This window comes from Ictidomys tridecemlineatus, chromosome 8 (assembly GCF_052094955.1).
Source record: "Ictidomys tridecemlineatus isolate mIctTri1 chromosome 8, mIctTri1.hap1, whole genome shotgun sequence".
Lineage (NCBI taxonomy): Eukaryota > Metazoa > Chordata > Mammalia > Rodentia > Sciuridae > Ictidomys > Ictidomys tridecemlineatus.
In genome coordinates, this window is record NC_135484.1 from 148,749,754 (window position 1) to 148,773,392 (window position 23,639).

The window sequence follows — 23,639 nt, forward strand, 5'->3', positions numbered from 1 at the left end:
CTTGGACCTGGTGAGCAGCACTCTGAACCCACAATCAGGAAACCTTTTATTATGAACGCGAAAATGTTCTCCCCTTTAGTTATTTCAGGAGCTCGCTGTGAGGAATTTACAGAGCCCTTTGAACAACACGGAGTTTGTTTTAAAAATGGAAATCCTAAAGCAAAAGGAGCCCCGGAAGACTGAGAGGCTTCTATCTGGAGGGAGCAAGCTTGTTCTTTCAGTCACCGGAGGAGGAAGCTGCTGTGGTTCCAAGTGGGAAAAACTAATCTAATGCCTACTTTTCAATGGAAATTTCTCCTGTGAAAATCTGGCCTGCAGCCCCATCTGGGATTGCGCCAGAGAGTGGGCAGGCAAGGAAAAGGCAGTGAGTGGTAGCCAATTAATTAGTCAATCGAGAAACATTTATAGACTCCTCTAGGCATATGGCACCATGCTGGACCCAGCAGGAGGGTCAGAGAAGAATGAGATCCGACCCCAGCTCATGGAAAGCTCTGGACCAGGCTCCTTGGGGTGGGGAGGAAGGTGGACAGGTGCTAATAGGAGAGGAAGCAGAGGGTGCATCTTAATTGGACAGTATGCCTGACAGATGCTGGGGAGGAAGTCCAGACAACTGGGCTTATTCTGGGCCTCTCGCCACTTACAGGGTCGCACGGGGGCCAGTGTTCAGAGCAGCTCTGAAAGCCGGATTTATAACTGATCAGAACCAGTTAGGGAAAACCTGGGCAGACCTTCACCACTGAGCATGAGCAGGTCTGGATGCGATATGGGGATGAAGGATGCTCGTTTCCAAAGCTGGTTCCACCGAGGCTGTGCGTGGGTCCTTTGTGGAGGACCACAGAAAAGAAGGGAGTCGTAAAACACTTACGAGGAGAATACAAAATACTAGTCACACACCACATTGATCACTTTCTATAACCATTACACACAGACTTGAGAAAATCTCACAAATGTTGTAAGAGTAAGTAAATGGAGAGGAAAAAAAATGAAGTGTCTTCCATTGATGGGACTTTCTCGTTGACTGCCTAACATTCCCAATACTGTGACTGTTGCCACGGAGGGACAGTGAGGTGGAGTGTCTTATAGCATTAGCTAACGTGCATCTTTATGTCTCAGAGCAAGTCTATGTATGGGTAGTGACAGGAGCAAAGCAAAATTAAGTTCTTTTCTCATAATCCTCTGCTTGACAAGAGCCAGAGGACACATCTGGTATGTCTGACTCCGAAGTCATGGCCTCTCTGTACTTTCCAGGTTAAGGACGAGCGAGACCTTTGAGACTTTGTGTGAAAGTGTGTGGAACTCTCTGCTTCTGGAATTGTTATGGAGAAGGATAAAAACCCCATCTCTCTGAGTCTTTCTGCATGGTCATTGCACTGGGGGTGTGACACTGGACATTGGACACGGAATCAGAAGGTGTTAGGAGCTAATATTCTGGATGGTTTCGAGGATGGTTTTTGTAAAATGATCAATGAGGCAGAACATTTAAAAACTAATAGCCATCTTTTCTCTTAGGATACCTTATTATTCCAAGAGAGCATATTAATGAATACTGGCTGGCTCCATTCTGAAGTGTATGGAGTATTTGGAAACAAACAACTTGGTTTATAAACTCACTCAGAGATAAACAACATGCAAGACCCACCTTCCACATTTTCTGGGCCTCTTGAAAATCACTTATAAAGAAAATATATATAGCCAGGCATAGTGGCACACGCCTGTAATCCCAGTGGCTCAGGAGGCAGATGCTGGAGGATTGCAAGTTCAAAGCTAGCCTCAGCAAAAAGTAAGGTGCTAAGCAACTCGGTGAGACCTGTCTCTAAATAAAATATAAAATAGGGCTGGGGATGTGGCTCAGTGGTCAAGTGCCCCTGAGTTCAATCCCTGGTACTCCACCCCTGAAAGAAAAGAAAATATATATTGACAACAAAGCATATCGTCCTAGTGTTCAGAGAGAAGACTCCAAATCTACGTTCAGAAAGAAAACGCTGGGTGCACTCAAGGGGTCAAGAGTCAGAGGGCTTTGGACTTCTCAGCAGCAGTCCAGTGACCCTGAAGCCGCAAATCCATCCCTTTTCAATTCTGAGGGAAACTTGCAGCCCGGAATCCTGTCCTCAGCTCAACCACTGATCAAGTGTCAAAAAGATATTTTCAATCTTGCAGGTCAAAAATATGACCTTTCTTTTCTTTTCTCAGAAAAGAAAAAGTCACAGAGTCCAGGGAAAAGGTGAGACAGCCTAAGAGAGGTGAGGGAAGTCCCTAGTCTGGAGCGGGCAGTGGCCTGGGTCACCATGCGCAGCACCTGCTGGGACAGCCAGTCGGAGCAACATGCAGAAGAGCTGTGTCCCAGGAGTCTAGAGAAGCCCAGGTGTGTTGGCGCCGTCGAATGGAGGAAGAGCCAGGGGAAGAGCAGGAGGAAGAGGTGGGGTGTGAGCTGTTGTGAGGTCCACAGGGACCAGGAAGCTGGAAGTAATCGCTTTGGGGAAATAGGACGTGCAGAGCATGGAAAGCTGACCGCTGTGTACACCTCGGGGCTCAGTGCGCACAGGCACCGTGTGCTGATGCTGAGTGGCGTCACACAAAAACGGAGACGGGACACAATTGGGAGGATCGGGACACAATTGGGAGGATCGTGAGATTTCCTTTTGCAGATGCGTAGTTAGTGGGGATTGTCAAGAAATAAGTCAACCCTCGAGTTTTGGGTGGAAACTCAAGGGAAAGTGCCACAACAGAAGAAAAATAAGCCAGACACAGGACGAAGCATGTTATTTAGAGACAAGGAGGTGGTTGCCAAAAGAAATAGATACAATAATTGAAAATGGTTGACTCTTGAGACAAAAAAAAAAAAAGAAAAGAAAAGGGGCAAATGTTACCACCATGGGCTTAGTCCTGACACCTGTGTAAAAATCATGTGCATTGTATCCTGAAAAGCTGCAAGAAAGGACATTGACTGATGTCACCATGAAGGCGTTATAGATATTTGAGGAGATCAACGTGTCTAACCTGACTTAAGCCTTGTGCAGTGTATCCACACGTCAAAATGTCACATGGTATCCCATTAATATATTAATATTATTATGTATCCGTTAAAAAGAAAGGAGCCACGGGCTGGGGTGGTGGCTCCGAGGTAGAGCACTCGCCTAGCATGTGTGAGGCGCTGGGTTCGATCCTCAGCACCACATGAAAATAAACGGATAAAATAAAGGTATCGTGTTCGACTACCACTAAAAAAAAAAAAAAAAAAAAGAGAGAGAGAGAATTTAAAAAATAAATTAAAAAAGAAAGGAGCCGGGCTGGGGATGTGGCTCAAGCAGTATCGCGCGCTCACCTGGCATGCATGCGGCCCGGGTTCTATCCTCAGCACCCATACAATCAAAGATGTTGTGTCTGCTGATAACTAAAAAATAAATATTAAAAAATTCTCTCTCTCTCTTAAAAAAAAAAGGAGACATGTAGAACTGTTGATTCTTTCTGTTCATGTATAGTTTTGATGAAAAAAAATTAAACTTTAAAAAAAAAAGGACAAGATATGTGAACAAGAAATGGATAAAGAAAGTAAGGTATATATACACACTAGAATAGTATTTGGCCATAAAAAAGAATGGGATCCTGTCATTTGTGGTAAACAGGTGACAGTGGAGGACTTGGTGCTAAGCGAAATAAGCCAGATGCATAGACAAGTACCGTGTGTTCTCACTTAAATGTGGGGAAGCTAAAAATGTTGATTTCAAAGAAGACAGTGGAATAATGATTAGTAAAGACTGGGATGCGGGGGTGGGGAGAGAGGTTGGATGACGGGCACCCAAATGTGGTTCCATGGGCGGAATAAGTCCAAGTTTTCCACAGTACAGTAGAGTGACTATAACTGACAACCAACTTTGATCTGTTTAATGAAGAACAGGGAGAGAGGAGCCCAGGCCTCCAAACACAGAGGAATGCTAAATGATAAGGAGTGGTGTGATCACTGCACGTGGCAAACACGCACGGAGTTATCACACTGTCACCTCGAAGTAGGTCCAAATAGTATGCATCCATTAAAAAAAAAAAAGGTAGAAAAGGAAAAGTGAGGAAAGCGCAAGTAATAATAAGAAGGAGATAAACTAGGGTGGGTGGGCTTCTCATCGTAGTGGAACTCCAAAGAGAACACCCAAAAATGGGTACCAAAGGAGGAATTAAGAAGACCCCCAACCCTCGCTTCTTTAAACAGCCTTAGAAAGCCGTGAAGCACCAGGCTCCCTCTCTTGCTTCTCCAACCCTGGCCCTCTGCAGTGGTGTGCTGCGCGTGCATCCTCCCGAAGCCCCAGGTCATGGAAGCTCTCGCCTCGGGTTGGTGCATGAAGGGGATGAGTGAGCCTTGCAGGACCAGGCTGAGTCTCTGGGCTCTCCACCTGCCAATGCGGCTTCCTGTTCTCGGCTCCTTAGGCTTCTCCCCTCCAGCCATCTTGCCGTGCCCCCCCCCCACACACACACACACACACTGCTCCTGTGCAGACTCCCCAGGCCGCCTCGCTCTGACTCCTGCCCCATCCTGCCCCTGCTGCCTGCATCCGCCTTGCCTACCTCGTGTGCTTCTTCAGCCTCATTCTGAGATCCTGGCTCCTGTCCAAACCTGGCTAAATGCACTTTGAAAAGCCAAGGCAGATGGAAGTGCCCGGGAAGAATTTGGAAAATCTGCAGCTCTGTTTTTTCCCTCATTCTTGAGGGTCTCGACAGCAGCGGAGGGCGTGTGTGTGTGTGTGTGTGTGTGTGTGTGTGTGAGAGAGAGAGAGAGAGAGAGAGAGAGAGAGAGGGAGATGGAGGGGAGGGCTGGGACCTCAGCAGCCTCTTGGAGGTGTTAGCATGTCCCCTGGTATACTCTTTCTTTTATTTTTCAGTTTCTCATAGAACCTGTTCTAAAACTTTAAACCCTTTCGAGCTTCATCGTATGAGCCACATTTCGGTCTCTTCAGAAGCCGTGGGCAAGACTTGGGTCTTGCTCATGGTGATTTTACACGGAGGGACATCTGAGTCTCTGTTAGACTGCATTCCATAGCAATCTGCCCAGCCCCGCAGCTCACGGGCTGAGTCCCGTTGCCTCTCACCATATGGAGCGCCATTAGAGGGTGTGAGTGTGGGTCTTGTCAGGGGGTCTGATTAGGCAGCACTCAGAGATGGCAGGCTCAAGTGTGAAATGTAGCAGGCCCTTCCCAGGGCCGCTCCCTCTGTGAGCTGCTGGGGGGCGGGGGCTGGCGCTTTCCTATGGGCCCGGAGCTTGCTAACAAAGCAAACGCGTTCCCCCCCCCCCCCTGTCAGGACTAAGTCCATGGCGGTAACATTTGGCAAGTTGGGTAACAGGGAACAGAGATAACTGTGAACAGATGGGCAACTATTAAAAGATGCGAGGGGCTTTCATCCTTTCTCAAATGGCCTTCACCCACCTAAAAGATACCCTGTTCCCTTGCAAGAAGATTACGTAAAGGGTTCAATTCAATTTCTTCTTCCTTTTTATTTTCTTCCCCCTCTCTCTTCTATTGCGATGGAATCAAAAGCTCTGACGTGAGGAGGAGAAGAATAGATGAGAGATGTCTAATTCTGAATCCCCTGAGGATTTGATGCGGGTTTCGGCCGTGCAGAGAACATTGCTCCATATTCTGAGAGTCGCTGCCGGCAGTTTTCAGAGAGATGACTTTCCAAAATAGGCAGTGAGCCTGCCTCCGAATCCGATGACTGGCATTTGGAGGCAGGATCACAGAGAGGCACACACGTCTGGATGAGCAGAGCCTTGCCCTGGAAACACGCAGTGGCGCGTCATCGTGGTATTGAAACCCCAGGCGCGTGGCATACAGAGCCCAGCAGCAGTGCATTAGCCTGGTTCCCAGGAGAAATGAAATGTTTGCCCATCTCAGAGCAGTGCCCGCTTCCTATGCCCGGGGCAGCCGCAGCTCTGGATGAGAAGCAGAGTGCTCCTCTTTGGCTCAGAGGAATGCTCGGAAAGTTCTTAAGAGTGAGAAGAACCCCAGGCACCCGTTCAGAGGAGGCCCATTTTATTCTCTTTGGGAATCTACCCTGTTGTGCCAAAGGCGGTCATAAGTGGGTGTGGTCAGGGTCACGGTGCCTACACAGTGGCGCTCTCGGAACCGCCTGAATTAGAGTGGGTTCCACTCCCCAGAGGAATGTAAATGTAAATTCTAAGACCAATAATTTTAACATACTTACCCCATGTATAGTCATTTAAATATTTGTTTGGGTCAGCTAATTATGGTGCATGCCTGTAATAATCCCAGTGGCCTGGGAGGCTGAGGCAGGAGGATCACAAGTTCAAAGCCAGCCTCAGCAACTTAGCGAGACCCTGTCTCAGGATGTGGCTGGGGATGTGGCTCAGTGGCTAAGTGCTCCTGGTACCAAAAAATAAATAAACAAGCAAATACATAAAAATATGTGTGCATACATGTTTATAAATAAATACACACAGAGACATATCTGTTTAGAAGTGGAAGGGATGGCTAGCCAATCCCACTTTTTATCCCCCATCCCTTAGTCCACTTCAATTCCTATTTGTTCCAGCAAGAATACTGAGTAACTGAAGAAAGAGCCTGTCTCTAAAATCCACCACACCTAACACAAAATTTTACTAAAAAATAGCCAGCAGCCTTATCCAAGGAAAAGAATCATTTCTAATATTCTTCGTTAAAAATCGCCCACCACTCAGGATCATTTTCATTTAAACTAATTCAGCAATAGAAACCCACTGGAACCAACTGGCCTTGGGGAGGGACTCTCCTCCCCCCTTCATGGCACATAGTTTCATAAATTCAGTTCTGTGCTGGGCTGTTTGGTTTTCTCACTACTCAGTAAATAAGGATTACCCATGGGTTTAGCAGCCCCTGGGGAATAATGCTTTGCCAGGAAGAATTGTGGGAAATAGTTAAAATATTCCCCCACCATTCAGCAGAGCCAGAGTTGGCGATATCAATTTGGGGATATGTGCTTGTGGGCGTTTAAGCAGGCCCCATGTCTGAGTCGTATCTTGTAACGAGGAGGCACGGAGCAGGGGCTGGAGGGTGAGGTACAGGAGGATGGTGTGTCTGATGTGTTCATTTTCACGTCATGTAAAAAGCACTGGGTTGAGTAGAAAATAAGCTTTCAACTGTTTGCTAATTTTTTATTTTTGTTGCAAGTTTTGGTGTTCTCTTGAATTTCATGTACTTTCCCGACGTGTGGCGATGGTCTTTCGGCCATTCAAGCCGCTCAGAGGACTTCTCATTTTCCTCCTGCGGGCAGGTGTAAGGGTGTCACCCTGGTGCTCACACGTGGCCTCCCTTTGTGTGTGTGTCCTTCTAGAATGGAAGACATGCAGGGCCTGGTGGAGAGACTGGAGCGAGCCGTCTGCCGGCTGGAGCAGCTGTCTGCGGAGTCACACAAGCCTCCTGGGAACTGCGGGGAGGTGAACGGCGTCCATGGAGGTAGGGCCGCACAGCCGTCATGGCTGGTCTCCGTGTGGGTCACTTAACTTTGTCCTCATCATTTCATTGTCCAGATAACAGTCCACCTGCTTGCTGCCACCGTCCCTCCTCCTTCCTTTCTGTGTGGCCATAAACACGCTGCCTCTGAAAAAAGAGAAGGAAAAAAATGAGTTTTCTTTCTCCAGAAATACGAACAAATTTTTTGCACCCATTATGAAAAGTAATAACATTTTAAAAGTTTCAACCTGCAGTCCACAAAAATTTACCAACGTCGGTGCCTCTTAAGAGTAGAGATCCATGTGCCAAATGTCATTATTCTTGGTTTTAGTGTTTATACGGCTGTTCCAATACTCGATGGCTGTATTATCTAAAGTGATGATCAAAAGAAAAAAGAAACAAATGTTCTCAATGGCAACGTGATTGGAAGGAATTATCCTGCGGATGTTGATTTTAAGACAAGTCCTTGCATTTAGGAACTGCAGCTTTGAGGGAAGACAGTCTGATGTGGAGGGAAATTTGAGAAATGTGCCAGGGCCACCTCCCATGGTCACCTGGCCTATTCACTCTTTGAAAACTATAGGCCAACACCACATTTAAACAAAAAAGATTCCTAAAAATTGTAGGTTCAAAAAAAACTCTTTCTCTAAGAGGGTACCCTATATGGCAGACTCTTCCAATTATCTATAATAATTTCTCCAGTTTCATTCTTGTCTAAGTCTGCAGTTTAATAAATGAAAATACAGGGCACGAGTTAAATTTGAATTTCAGATAAAGAAGATTTTTTTTTTTTTTTTGGTATAAATGTGTCCCAAATACTGCCTGGGCATACTGCATGGTACATATTTATACTAGAAATTTATTCATTGCTTCTCTGAAATTCAGATTTAACTGGGCAATCTGTGTTTAACATGGCAGTTCTGTTCCTGTCCCACGTGCGCCTCCTCCTTATCTGACCCATTTTGAAGCCTGTCAGCTTTTGGAGGTCTGAGAAAAGCCTGGGAGAAGAGGAGGCTTCCGAATCCACTTCCCCAGGGAAGACCTCCATTGGTGCTTCCAGCATCTCGGGCGTGTCTGGAGCTGTGCCTTGTGTTACATGCCAGGGGACAGGAATGACTGGGTGAGCACAAATGTGCCGGCTGTCTTTTCCCCCTGAACACAATGAAAATTAAAATGCCCTGAATGAATTGGAAGGGGCGGGGCTTGCAGGCCGGCTGCCAGGGGTCTGGAAGTTTTTTCCACAACCACTGAAACACATTCATGGTTTCATTTTTAGTCTTTGTTAGCTGTGCAGTGGGTCTAGGAGACTCCTCTGTCTTATTGGTAAGAAAATACTTTTCATGTTCTTCAGTAACTTTGTTTCATTATGCCCTGACCTCATCCCCAGGACAGACATTTCCCTGAGGTTGCTGACCCCAAATGTAAAGTCTGTGAGTGATAAAAAAAAAAAATAGCCAAAACCCACCCTCTGAGGATTGAGTAAAGAAAAATCTTGAGTAAAGAAAAATCAAATCAACGATTGGAATCTTATGCATCTAGAGGGGTAGTAGACTGAATTTTGTGCTTTCTTGATGAAGATCATTTTTCTGGGAAAATGAATAGGCTAGCAAAATTGGAGGACATAATTTAATTATTTGGTGTTTAAACAGATATTTTCTAATATAGCACATCATTGCAAACCGTTTATTAAAGCAAAGATTTTCTAAAACAACTTAGCTAGCAATTTGTTATCCTACTTGAAATGAAGTAGGGTAATTAATAAGGAAGATAATTAGTAAAATGTCCCAATGAGGCCCATCGTTAGAATATATTACAAGTCCTAAACAACATCATTGACATTTTTTTTCCTTCATTAGTACGTGTTGGTAGCTTCCTAAATTCTATTCTTAAAAAATTCTTAAGAACAACTTTTTAACCTTAAATATAAACATCATCATTACTATTATTTAACTAGAGTCAAATATTTTTAAGGATTAGGGGAAAAAATTAAATAAAGCACATTCTTTTAAAAAAATATTTATCTTTTAGTTTTAGATTGAACCAGTATCTTTATTTTATTTTTATGTGGTGCTGATGACTGAACCCAGTACCACATGCATGCTAGATGAGCACTCTACCACCGAGCCACAAACCCAGTCCCTAGAGTCAAATTTTTAAAAATTTTTATTTAGGGGCTGGGGGTGTGGCTCAGTAGTAGAGTTACTTGCCTAGTATGCCCCAAATTTGATCCCCAGCACCAAAAATATTTTGTTTTGTTATGTTTTACTTTAAAAGAAATTTCTAGAAAGAACATAATCCATTACAAATACATAGTACACATAGCTCGAAGGTCTGCTGTTATGTGTGTCGTGACGTGTTTTATGATGTGGGGCTCTGCACTCATCCCCCTCACCATCATTAGATAAGTCCAGCCTAACAAGTGAAGAGGTACTTTTGCATTCCTGCCAAGTGACAAACACGGTGCGAGGTGCGAGGACATCTTAGATGAATTATACACAGTCCTAATCCTCCGGAACCTTTGGTCTCCGTGCATTACTATTCAGAGCTGCAAATGCTTTGATTAAGAGATGCTCAAAGGGTGCAGACTGGTGAGAGGACAGATCATTAAAGGCTGCCCGGAGGAGGTGTGAGCAGAGTAGAGTGATGAAAGGAAATTAGAAAATATTCCCTTTCATCACCGAACCCTCTGCTAGGTAGAGGCCTCTGTCACATTTCCAAAACTTTCTCCCACTTTAAATACTCGGCGGAGACCTTTGGGCCCCTTCCATGACAGCAAACAGGGTTACCCATTTCCAGGTGAACCCGTGAGGCAGCTGGGGCTTGTGTCCTCTTATGCTCAAGAACTTTGCATTTAAGATAGCACAGTTTCAACATCTGCTTGGAACTTTATAGGTGCAGAGGGCTGTACAGAACATTTCCATCCCCTTTGAGCTGGTACAACTGGGCAAGTAGGAATAAGAGAGAGGGGAGGAGGCTTTCTCCTCTAGCTTTATGAGTGAGGGTGATGTATTCATACAACAGAAGAAAGGAGATGCTAGATTTGGGTTTGGATATCAACAGTCCATAAGTCTAAGTTTCTCAGTATGATGTTTCTCAGTCTTAGGGGCAGGAAGTCAGAGACCCAGGTTTTCTTCATTTGATCAAAAAGTAGGGAGAGAACACAGAGCTGGGCTGTCGTCACTTCAGCTCTAGGGTCACAGGCACTGAGAACCCGGTGGACTGTCCATGTCTCTGCCTTTCCATCAGGGCCGCCTCTCCTCCATCTGGGACAGAGGAAGGAGCAGGAAGAGTGGAGTCCGCGGTCTCTGCCTCCCTACCCAGGGTCCACCATGCTCATTTTCTTTTTGGCCCCCAGGACAAAGAGTTGGTAGCTATTTGTAAGGATGACCTAGCACCTGGACAAGTCCCTGTAGAAAAAGAGTCCAGTGGCCTTGGGTGAATCTGGCTCAGTTCAGTTTGGGGATTTGCCTTTTGTTCCGTCCCCAGCAGGGAAGGGCAGGGCACACGCTCTGTGGCCTCTCCCTTTCCTCCTCTGCACCCGTGAGGGTGCCACCTGAGCTGGAGGAGAGGAAAATGAGAGGCTGTGGGCAAAAGTGCCCACTCAGGAGGGTGGAAGACCCTGTTTTCCTGAGCCCTTGAGAAGTGCTCCGTTCGTCGGGGTTGAGCCAGGGAATGACTTGGGGAACACATTAGCGGTGATGGCGGGGACGTTCGTGGGCCACGTTACCTAGTGCAAGGCAGGCCTGGCTCTTCATTAGACTGCCAGGGAATAACTAAATGTTCCTCCCCAAGGTGTGGCGCCCTCCGTGGAAGCCTTTGACAAGCTGATGGACAGCGTGGTGGCTGAGTTCTTAAAGAACAGCAGGATCCTTGCCGGTGACGTGGACACTCACGTGAGTAGTTCCTCCCGTTCCCCATGGAGAGTCAGAGTGGCCAGCCGGCCTCTGACGACACGGGTGGCATGATGGGACCTTATTTACTTATTTTTCACTGGCTAGCATGGTGGTAGTTAACCCCTCACTGTTGGTCCCTGGCTCACTCCTTCCTGCAGCGCCTGCTGATGGGGCATTGCCGGGCACGGTCCTAGAAGCTGGGAGGTCAGGAATGGACAGGAGAGGCCAAGCCTTAGCCTCACGGGACTTTGGGAGCAGGAGGCCAGGGAGAAGGTGAGCTGGGGAGAGAGAACAGGAGGCCCACCCCAGAAGGCCCGTTAGTCACAGTAAGGAATTTGGTCTTATTCCAAGCGGGACGAAGCCACGGAGGGTGCTGGGCACAGGACCGAGGGCCACTTGGCTTGTGTTTTAAAAAAGAGACGTTGGCTGCGCTGACTCTGTCACCAGGCCCCTCTTCTTTCCTTAAAGTGTAGCCTGAGGATATAGCCTCACATCCGTTGGGGTGACCACTCTCAGAAAAAAACCCAGAAAGCTGTTAAGTGCTGGTGAGGATGTGGGGGAAATGGTGGAAATGTGGAACGGTTTAGCTGCTATGGCAAATGGTGTGGCTGATCCTCAAAAAAATGAAAAAAGAGAATGACCGCACTCTGACAATCTCATGGCCGGTGTATCCCCAAAAGCAGGTTTCGAGGAGATGTTACGCACCCCCGTTCACAGCAACACCGCTCACGGTAGCCCAGGGGGGAAGCCGTCTAAGGATCCGTTGACAGATGAACGGATCAAGTAAATGCGGTGTAGATGGACAATGGAATATTATTCAGCCTTAACAAGAAAGAAAATCCTATTACATGCTATAAAGCCGTGAGCTTTGCGAACTTTCTGCTCAGGGAAATAAGCCAGACACAAAAAGACAGATATGTGATTTCATTTATCTGAAGTACCCTGAGGAGTCAAATTTACAGAGACAGAATGGTGTGGTCAGAGGCTGAGGAAGCGGGTGACAGGGAGATGCTGATGAATGGGTACAGTCTTAGTTTTGCAAGATGAAGACGTTCTAGAGAGAGCACAACACCACGGACATCCTTTACACCATCGAATCGTGTGTGTAAAGGGTGAGGATGGTAAACTTTGCTGTGTGTCTCTTACCACATTTTTTTTTAAGTACATCTGGAGTAAAAGTAATATCAGAAAACTTGAGAATCCCTAGATTGGAAGAGACCTTGAACAGTGTCGAGGCCAGCCTCCCGGTCTCCTGTTGTACGCTTTTCACTTTTTAAGATATTAGCAAGCTTCCTGAGGTTGGCTGTTATTCGCATGCATTTCGTAGAAAATCTAAATAGCCAAACCAATTAACAACTTAAAAACCAACTTATCCGCAGGTTCTGTTTTTCCCTCTGGCCCTTTGTGGGTTTCAGAAGAATGAATTCCAAATCCGTCTGCCTCTGGATTTCTTACTGATGAGACCGTGGGGTGAAACCATTTTCAATGGAGACTCCCAGAAAATATGATTCTGGAATCAAGTTGTGGTTTGGGGTTAAGGGAAAAAAAAGGTGAAAAAGTAGTTCTTTCTTTCCTCCTTCCTCAATCGCCGGCGTACATGAGCCCAGCTCTGGTCTTGCAGGGAATTCAGGGGCTCAGTTTTACCAGAGAAGCCAAGGTGGCCATGACATGATAGCTCATCTTGTGATACTGTTCCCCGTTGTACTTGTTTATCAGACCTCAGAAAACCAAAGATTCTTCTTTTTTGTTGACTATTTCTGTTGAAGTACCCTTTGGTATAAGAGGGGGACCTCTGTTACGCTCGAGTTCCAGAAAAGACTGTACTAAGACGTGTCCCTGCCAGAGGCTCGCCACAGCTCCACCATCACACTGGTCTGTCCTCTTTGGTGTCTTTATTTACAAGAAACCTGTGTGCAGCAAGGGAAGGCAGGAGCCGCTTGTATGCCAAGACATGACCACACCCGAGAGCTGACATGCCCACATGTCCCCAGGACAGTGAAGATAGGCTGGAGTGGTCCTTGCGACCGTCGGTTAATGCCGATGGTGTGCTTCAGCGTCCGCAGGATGTTGTAGATCTTACTAGTGACATCTCACATCGTTCCAGGTGGAAACTTTTCACTCGAGAATAATGAGGCCTATGAATAAGTAGTTCTTGGGTGGCACAAGCCTGTAATCCCAGCCGCTCAGGAGGCTGAGGCAGGAGCATGGCCAGTTCAAAGCCAGCCTCAGCAACTTAGAGAGCGGCCCTAAGTAATTCAGTGAGACCCTGTCTCTAAATAAAATATAAAAAGGTGGCTGGGGATGCCTGGGGTTTAATCCTCAGTACAAAAATAAATAAATATGGGGCTGGGGATGTGGCTCAAGCGGTAGCGCGCTCGCCTGGCATGCGTGCGGCCCGGGTTCGATCCTCAGCACCACATGCAAACAAAGATGTTGTGTCCGCCGAGAACTAAAAAATAAATATTAAAAAATTCTCTCTCTCTCTCTTAAAAATAAATAAATAAATAGTTATTTGCATTGTAAAAAAAGAAAAAGTAGGATCTGCACACTTCAAATTGTGAACAGTCTCTTGAAGTTCTTTTTAGAACAAAGTGAGTTGTAAACTCCACCTTGACTCATTCCCTTTTTCCTTCTCCCACCATGAGCCTATAAACAGCATGTCTCCAGGGAAAGAATATGGACCATGTAATGCATAAAGAAACTTATGTTTTTAACTGGGCTTTTGAAAAACAGAAGAAAGGAGGGAAGACAGGCAGGAAGGAAGGAAGAAGAAAGAGAAAGAGGGGGAGACACACGGTCACCCACAAGTTGAGGCCACGGCTCCACCACACAAAGAAAAGCCCAGGCGGCTACCGTCCATCTGCCTTTTGCTTTCCTACTTTGAACAAGTCGTTTATTTTCTTCTCTCTTGCAGGACCATGTGTCACAGGCATTAAGCCTGCAGCTGCCGCCTCTCACATAAGCCAGAAGTGGGGGCTGAACTTTGTTTCAGGAACACACCTGTTGCCCAGGGGAAAAAAAAAGCCCTCACATACCTGATTGTACTGTACGGAAATCTGAGAATGACACAAATGGGCATCATCTTAAATAAATCCTGTCCCTGGGCTGAGAAGCTATTCCACAGACACGAATAATGAATGAGGGCCGCCAGGCTATGATTTAACGTCTGTCTCCATGTGTTGGCTCCTGGTCTGGCTTCATTTACCCAACACTCAATAGTCCATTGACAAGGGACCACAAGAAAGGGGGAGCTAATAGCTACAATTAGGAAGCTCCACTAAACCGGAGGACAGAGCAGGTTTAGGAAAGATTAGATCTCCTGAAGCTTTCTTGTACGCAGCACACACCAAAGGGCTTATTTCAATCACTCCTCAACCCGGCAACACCCACGCAGCTTACACTTTTTAATAGGAAAGAATAAACAATGCATAATTTTGTAATAAATGTTTATGGTAAATACAGTCCTTAATATTAAAAGAAAAGTTCTCTAGATAATGGGAGCACATAATACCAAGTGCTTGGCTGGGCACTGTTTATCCACAAATGGACTGATACTTTTTTTTTTTTTAACAAAGCTCTTCTACTGTTATTTCCGGTATATGAAACAATCTCAGTTCTGTTTCTGAGTGGTTTGACAATTATGAAGCAGCTGCAGATCATAGCTCCTCCTAACCTTCCTTTTGGAAGGTTCGTGGACTTTACATTTGGAATGTCTCTAGGGGTTCAGAATGTTTATTTCCTGTTCTTGATTAAAATGGGTTTTTAAAAAATTCTTATTGTTTCATGAAACGAGAGAGTTTGAACAAAAGGGCAGTACAACTCAACTAAGCAGAGCACACATTTAGCATATGACTAAAGGACACACCGTATGATACGACGTCCTTTCAAGGATGAATCTTCTCAGGTGGTTTCCAGCCACCCTTCGGATGGCTCATAGTGACCCTGGATGTGCCTGGTCTGTACCATCTATTTAAATCACCTACAAAACTTTTTGTTTTTTTTGTGCTGCGCTGGTTGGGTAATGAATTTGAGGAATGGCACAGGGAGCCCTGTGTGTCCCCCTGACCAGCACCAGCGGGTCCAGGTCCGATTGTCCAGCTGGCCTGACTCCTGCATCAAGAGCAAGATCATAATTGCTGCTTAGTGAGAAGGACGATGGCACTGGCAAGAGCCTCCTCTGGCTCTCACTGCCTGAGCCCTTTGTGAGGGTCCAAGTTTTCAAGGAAGCCCTTGGAAATGGTCCACTTGTCAATCACTCCCCCTCCCCCACTCCACCCCCACCCGCCTGCCTTCTTGCCCACATCCCTTCCTCCCTTCCTTCCCGCTTCATCCTTCCCTTCCTTTCCCTGGTCACTCTGTCTTTCTGTCTTTCTGGGGACTGGACTAGTTAGGTGATGGCGGCGACGGGTTGAGAGTGACAGAGCCAGGGATCTGGTCTCCAGAGTTCCATCCATGACGTTGGCACTGCCAACCTTAACCCGCTGGGCAGCTGTGTCTCCCCCCACCCCATGTGGGTAACTGGATCCCTCGTGGGCCTGAGCTGGCCCTGGCCTGCCTCCCTCTCCACCCACTCTTTCTGTGCAGTGAGGAAGGAGGAACAGGGCTGGGGACAGGTGGAAGCTGACGTACCCAGTGACTGGTGCACGTCTTCAGCATGGTGCTGAGTGAGGGCAGGGAGATCGCTGACCTCCAGGACAGAGTCCCTTGCACCTGACCTCAGCCTGGCCATTACTCACAGTGCTGTTGGCACTAAATCTGCAGAATTCAGAAAGGTCATGGAGAGATGGACCTTGGGTATCATCTCTTCCCAAGAACATGAAAGACGGAGCACTGAACACATCCTTTGCTACCAAATGTGTTCTGACTCACAGCCCAGGTCCTTCTAAGCCGTTGTCCTCAGCTGAGCATCGCTGTGGTGAGCTTGTCATTTGAGGAAGCCTGGCTTTAGAGTATATCATCCCCACCTCTCATGGGGTGTTCTAATTAGAGCTTAGGGCACTGGCTGATGAGAAAGTGGACTTGGGATCAGAGTGTCTCTGAAGGACCACCAGGCATCATGACCAGGTCGCCCAGTTTACTCTACCGGAAGTTAAAGTCAGCACCGAATATTTGCTAAAGTAACGAATTAGGTTCCTGAGGTTGAGAGGATACCTGTTTTTTTCTTTGCTTTTTGAATTTAATTTAGTTTAATTTTTTGGGGGGGGATAAACAATATGTTTGCCGGGTTAAAGAATTTCAGCCAGGAGAAGCTGTGTTGAGAAGTTTACCAACTTACTTGTTCCTCCCATCTCCCCATGCTGTGGTGTGTGTCCCCACAAGTTCACTTGTTGGAACCTTAACTCCTCCAGGCAGCAGTGTGGGGAGGTGGGGCTAGGGGAATGTCTGGGGCCAGGGCAGAGCCCTCATGAATGGGCTCAGGCCGTCTTCCCGGAGGGAGTCCTTGCTCTCTCAGGAGTAAATCATTTACCGCTGCGGTGGCTGGTTATGAACTAGGCTGCCTGTCGGGTCCTCCTTTTCCTTAGGAACCCATTTGCCCTTCCACTCTCTGCCATGAGCTGAACCGTGCTTTAGACTTCCCAGCCTCCAAGCAGGAAGTAACCCTCTGCCTTTATAAATCACCCAGTCTCCGGTATGCTGTTATAGAAACAGAAAACGAACTAAAACGTCCCCTGCCCCAAAAGGTGACTAGTTTTCGTTCTTATGTATCCTTTCAGCATTGACCTTTGAAAAAATATGTTTTCTTACCAGTCCCTATCTTACTAAAAGGTCACCTCATTATGGATACAGCTTTACACTCTGTTTTCTTCACTTAATGGCATGTTCTAGAGTTCTCTCAGTACACGTGGAGCCTCCTTGTTTGTTACAGCTTTGTAACAGCCCTCTGCGTGGACACGGCATAGTTTATTTGACCGTCGGACCCCTGTTGCCGAACATGGAGTAGTTTCTAATCTTTCACTTGCCCTTCCACTTTCTGCCATGAGATGAACCAGCAGATGGCTCCTTCCTGCCCGGAGGCTGGGAAGTCCGACTTTTCACCTTGTGTGCACAGGATTTCCTGTATGTCCAAGATGGCTGAAGATAGGTTCCCCAAAGTGGAATTGCTGGCTCCCAGAAGGCTTAGGTGCCATGGATCAAACCAGGGGACTGTAAGGAGAGTTTAATGAAGGGACAGTTGACATACAGCACCCAGAATGTGCTACAAGAACCAGGGTTTGCCAGATCCAGGGGAGGGAGTGGGACTCACAGCCTTCAGTACAGACACAGCCAAGCCGTGGAAGCCAGCAGGGAAGAGTCGGGGATGGAGCCCCTCTCCCCTCTACCTGTGTCCCCACTTCTTGCCAGGCCTTCTCCCAGCCAAAGCCAGTCAGCAGCCAGGAGCTGGGTGGTCACCCTGGAGCGAAGAGCAGGGTGCGGGAGGATGGAGAGGGATCTGGGATGCCCAACGGAGATGTCAGCTCCCTGGGCAAAGGGGAGGGCACTTTGCTTGAGATCTGCTGGAATCGCCATCCCTGGCGGGTGTGCAGCTTCTTGGCTCAGCAGGGATGGGCGGATCTGTTTCCCCACGTACCCTGCGGAGGACGAGGCCTGCGGATGTTTCCCGGTCTAGGCGCAAGAGGGTACTTCCGTGAGGTTTTAGTCTTGGCTTCTCTTATGACAAGTAAGGTTGGGCATCCTTTCCTATGTTTGAGGGTTGCTTGTGTTTCTCTGGCTGTGAGTGGTCTACTCCAGTCTTTTGTCCATAGACAGGAGTCCCAAAAGAAAGGCTGTGGGTTTGTCATTTCTAGAGATCTCTGTGTTTTGGGGAGAGTGACCTTCTGTCTGAAAAGTGCAGATACTTTTCCCACTTTATTATTGTCTTTTGACATGTCTTTGGGCTATTTTTTTGACCATGCAGAAGATTTTTTTTAATGTCGCAGCATTTATTATGAAGGGATCATTTTTTTTTCTTTTGTGACTTCTGGATTTTGAGTTGTCACTTAAAAGCCTCTTTCGTGTGACACTGGTGTGGCTTCGTTGTTTGCGTGTAAATTGGATCCACACTTGAGTTCATCCTGGCTAATGCCGGGTACAGATCCAAAGGCCCTTCTCCAGTGGTTCCCCACCTCCCGCCGCCATCTTGTCCATGGGCCCATTCCCTGCTGACTGAAGGGTGCCTTCCCACGCACCCAGCACCCGAGTGCCTTTGGGTCTACTTTTGTGCTCTTCATTCCTCCCGCCGTGCCCTGTGTCTCTTCAGGTCCCAGGACCGCACTGATCACTGAGGATTCAGAGCACATTGGCATGTTGTGGGTTCTTCCCCTCGGGGCCCGCTCTGTCCAGTTTCGCTGGCTGTTCCTGCCCATTTGTCTTTCATGAAAAATCAATGTGTCCATTCCCAGAAGGAAAATGTTGATGTTTTCATTGGGATCAAAGTGAATGTATAAATGAGGATTCCAAGTTTGCCTCTGTGGGATGTTGACTGTCCAGGAACAGGCCATCTTCCCATAGGTTCTCACCTCTTCTGCGTCCTTCACAGTGCTCTCTAGTCTTTCTTGGAGAGCTGTGTACAATTCTCGGCTTCTTTTGGAGGGGATGGTGTTACTGCTGGTAAAGGGATCAACTTTATCTCCGTAGTTTCTAACTGGCCCTTCATACACAGGCAGGCTCTGACTTCTCTGCTCATTCTGCACCTTGTTTCCTTTGGTTCTTTCCTTTGCTGGTGGTTTATAGTAGCTTTTCATTTAATGATCCAGGATTTTGTAGGTGTGTAATTATTTGCCAATAATAATTGATGCACCTCTTCCTTTCTAGTTGTTAGACCTTCCGTGTCTTTTCTTTTAAGACAGTGTTAATAAAATATTGATAATGGCTCGTCTTTCAATAGTAATGCTAATCCATCAAGGATGATGCTTATTTGGTACTGAAAAAAAGTGTGTGTATATGCGTACACACGTGGGTGTGTGTGTGTAATCATTTTTAATGTCCAATTGTGGGTCTTCTTTTTTAAAGCAAGAAAATTGTTGGATTTTTGTCGAGGGTCTTTTTTTAGAATCTGTGGAGATAAGCATGTGACCTTTCTCCTTACGATCTTTACTATGATTAATTATTTTAATATAGCCCCTGGTGTTGAATCACTCAGGAAACTAATTATATTGAATTGACCATTCTAAACTTTCTTCTACATTTCTTTCAGAATGTTCAAAATTTTTCAAATGAGATAAAGGGAAATGTGAAGTTTTCTTAGTCATATGAAACCTAATTTGTTCAAGAAAGATGCATTCTTTGAAAAATCCTTATGTACTTTTAAGCTTTATTATTGGTATATTGTTAAATACCAAAGGCATTTTAAATAGCTTTTGGATGCTTAAGATCATTTATGTACAGTGCATTCTTAGGTAAGATCTCCTGCTGAGAGCCATAGCCAAGTAGGAATGACGAATGGCAATTTCTTTGTCAGCCTACCCAATGTTGCTTAGAGGGAGGACTCTCCATTGTGGAAATGGGCTTGCCTTGGACCCAGGTCATTTGCAGTGACATTGCATGAATGTTTGAGAAAGGTGACCCTGCTCAAGGACCAGGGTGGATCTGGGTTTAGGGAGGATCCTGCTGGATTAGGGTGGGTCCAGGTTTGAGTTGGACCCTGCTGGGAATAGGTCGTATGCTGCTGCCTCAGGCACCCGCCCCCTCCTTGAGTTCCCGTTGGGTTCTCACGGGATTCAGAGAGTATTTTGGAATGCAGAGCCCAGTGGAAGTGTGGATTTTCCCCAGAACGTGCGTGTAGAGGCCGGTGAGAGTTCCGGAATAAAGAATTGCTGTTTGAGTCTACAAGGCTGTGAGTGGCTCGTGATTTTGTGCCCAGCCAGGCTGCGGCAATCTCCTGTCCAAATACAAACAAAATTTCTATCATAGACTGATAGCTAAATGGAAGCTGACAGATTTGAAGTGTGTAACTGTTAAGAGAAAATATTCAAGACTGGGGTTGTGGCTCAGCAGTAGAGCACTCGCCTAGCAAGTGCAAGGCCCTGGGTTCCTGAGCACCACGTAAAAATAAATAAATAAAGGTATTGTGTCCAACTACAAGTTTTAAAAAAAAATATATATATATATATATATATTTTTAAAGTTCAAATTAACTTTAAAATAGCAGTTACAGCCAGGTGTGATGGTGCATGCCTATAATCCCAGCAGCTCTGGAGGGTGAGGCAGGAAGATCGCTGGTTCAAAGCCAGCCTCAGCAAAGCACTACACAACTCAGCGAGACCCTATCTCTAAGTAAGATACAAAAAAGAGCTGAGGATGTGGCTCAGTGGTTAAGCATTTCTGGGTTCAATCCTCATTACCAAAAAAAAAAAAAATTGCAATTACATTCTTTTCTATTATGGACGTTATCTAAAATTTTCAAATTTGAGATTGAAGAAATAAACAGCACAACAGTGTGCCCGACATGGAAAGGAATCCTGCTTTTTTCACTTCCTCACATAACCCTTTATTGCTTATACTAACAAGTCAAGCAGGAAGGGGAAGGACCTCACAATGAAACCAGCTTTTACTGGCCTGTTGTCAGTAACAAATTCTTTAGGGGCAATTGACTTCTTTGGTTGAGTAAGTGGAATGAAGCCGAATCCTCACCAGGTGGCTGAATCTGAAAGACATTCCTGTTCTCCTGGAGTTGAGGCTGTGAATGGAACACGGGGTGCAGGGAACCTGCTTCCAGGTTAGCCGTGAGCTGCTGCAGAGCTGTGGCTGAGGTTCTGCCTCCCATGCACCTTCGGATCTCCACAGCTGGTGTTGGCCATGGGAAACCCATGGAGTGACAGCCCTGGTTCGTCCTTTCTGCTCTGTGTTCACTGGCATAGGTGAGATGGAACTGCCAGCACCCGGTGCACACTCTGAGCATGCCCACCTGGTTGGGTGTCAATGCATCCCACTTAGTACCACTTTACCTTCCTGGGGAAGAAATCAGGTGTCTGAGTCGCAGGTGAGCAGCATTGCTACAGTTCAGTCCGTGTCAGAAGCTCCTGCAGGTAACCAGCAAATTTTCTCCTTGAGAATACCCTTCGTTGGATTGTTTCCCACGTCAGAAATCAACCCTGACACCTGCTGCTGCAAAACACGTGTCCTTTCCTTTGCATGTTTCCTTGCTTTTTTCTCTTATCCCAGCTTTACTTCTTTCTAAAGTGATGTCAATAATTGCAGTGGATGTTGTTCTATCTGGATTTCAGGATCATTAATTGCTTGCCTGGAGGCTACTTTAGCATTAATACTTTGACCAAAGTAGTGACCTCTTTACATTCTGATTTCATTTAGATCATCTCATTATCTACCCACCCACACACCAGTGCTCACAAAACATGCACACACACCACACACACACACACACACACACACACACACACACACACACACACACACACACATCAGTCACTTAAGCGTTCCTCATAATATTGTGTTAGTACCCATCAATGTTATGTGTGCTCTGGCCCACAAAGCACAATGATTCTAGGTATAGGTATTTGCATATTTGTTACTGGGCACACAGAAAGAGCAAAATACACTTTCCAGCCTTGTTCATATTTTTTTCCCTTACCAGTTGTATCTCGATTGTGGTTTAACGCCGTTCACTTTAAGACACCACGGTTTGAGCTGAGCACCAGTGGCGCCTGCCTAGAATCCCAGCGACTTGGATCGCGGTTTGAGCCCAGACTCAGCAATTTAGAGAGACCCTCAGCAACTTAGCGAGACTCTGTCTCAAAATTTAAAAATAAAATAAATAAAATAAAAAGGACCACGGATGTAGCTCAGTGGTAAAGTGCCCCTGAGTTCAATCTCCCAGAAACAAAGCAAAATGAAACAAAAAAATGACTTTTAAAAAACATGACAGTATATGTATACACACACACCTGAGACACATTACAAGGCAAGACTTTTAAATATAAAATGTTTGGTGCTATAAGAACACAGTATTCAATGAACTAATAATTTGTCACTCAGATATGTTTGTTGTACACATCCTTTTCCTTTTTCAGAAAGCCCCTTTTCAAAGAATTATTTTAAATAATAAGGGACTCGGAATGTGTGGCTTTCAACTGCTTTGGTTAAAACAGATTGTTGTCTGGGTAAGACGGTTCAGGTAGGGTGCCGTAGCTTTAGGCCCACCTGAGTTGGCTTGTGGTTTATTACGAGATTCTCCACGCCTACTGCTTTCCCCCAGCCCTCCTGGTGTCTAACACTGTGCCCAGGGTGAATGGTTAACAAGTGTTTGCTAAATAAATGAATGCAAGTGAATATTAGATAAATGAATCAAATTATTAACGTATAATTGAATCCATGGATGGATGACAATTCGAATCAAGCAAATCTGAACTGGCAGTTGAAAATAAATCATCAAAGCCAGTTTTTAAGTCATGAATTAATAAATGAGATAGTGAGGAACATGGAGTGTTGGATTTCTGTGTCTCTTAGATTTTCGTTTCACACACACACACACACACACACACACACACACACCTCTCACAGATGCACACTTTTTGAATGTATCGAAGGCCTGACACTTTGTCTGGTCCCTCCTCACTCTCTTCATTCTCATTCCTGTTTTGTAGCTGGGGAAAGCGAGCCATTGAAAACTGGGGCTCTCCGGCAGCTTTCGAAAGCAAGACAAGAATTCCTAAGTAGCAAGTGCATCCGCCAATGTATATCGACCTGCAGTCACTGCCTGTAGAAATCCGTGAGCTCTATCTGAGAGGAGATATTTTTGAGAACCTTACTATAAGTATTTTAAGCTGAAGGTCAGAGTTAAAAAAAAGAATAGAGTTTTGTTTGTTTGTTTGGCAGTTTGCTTTCCCCTCTATGTTTCCCAGTGCTAGATCAGGCAAGAAATACCTCCGAAAGGGTAAGCTGGGAGATGGAATTTTTGGCTGAGACTTAACAGCCTATTTCCAATAATCAAACTTCCCTGGTTTTCAGAGTCTTGCTGTGTTTGTATAATTGTAAACCATCCAGCTGGAAAGTAAAAAATCCAGTAGATGGTCTCAATATATCCAAATACAGACAGTCCTCAACTTTAAATGACACCTCCTGCCTCGCTTCAAGTTCATTGTCAGGTAGTTGCTAGAAACTTGAGAGTTGTTGCCCCAAGACCTGAGGTAAGCCAGGGATGATTGGCTACACGGTGAGCAGCTACTGTGTTGTAGCGTTCAGAAACTACCAAGTACAGAGAGGGGGAGGAAGACTGCGAAGGTTTTTATAGCAATCCAACAGGGGAACTTCAAGTCTCCAAAAGCTAGTCATTGAAGAAAACCAGGACTTATACTTTTATTTTAAAAAATAATAATAA

The 23,639-nt window shown here is 45.9% G+C and overlaps 1 protein-coding gene across 1 annotated transcript in view; it reads left to right on the forward strand.

Moving 5' to 3' along the window:
• Positions 1-23,639, forward strand: part of Cap2 (cyclase associated actin cytoskeleton regulatory protein 2) — a 127,818-nt gene that overhangs the window by 15,721 nt on the left and 88,458 nt on the right. The window contains exons 2-3 of the mRNA XM_078020577.1: positions 7,315-7,436; positions 11,226-11,326. Coding sequence (XP_077876703.1) covers positions 7,316-7,436; positions 11,226-11,326 — 222 coding nt within the window. The 5' untranslated portion in view covers position 7,315. The remainder of the gene's footprint in view (positions 1-7,314; positions 7,437-11,225; positions 11,327-23,639) is intronic.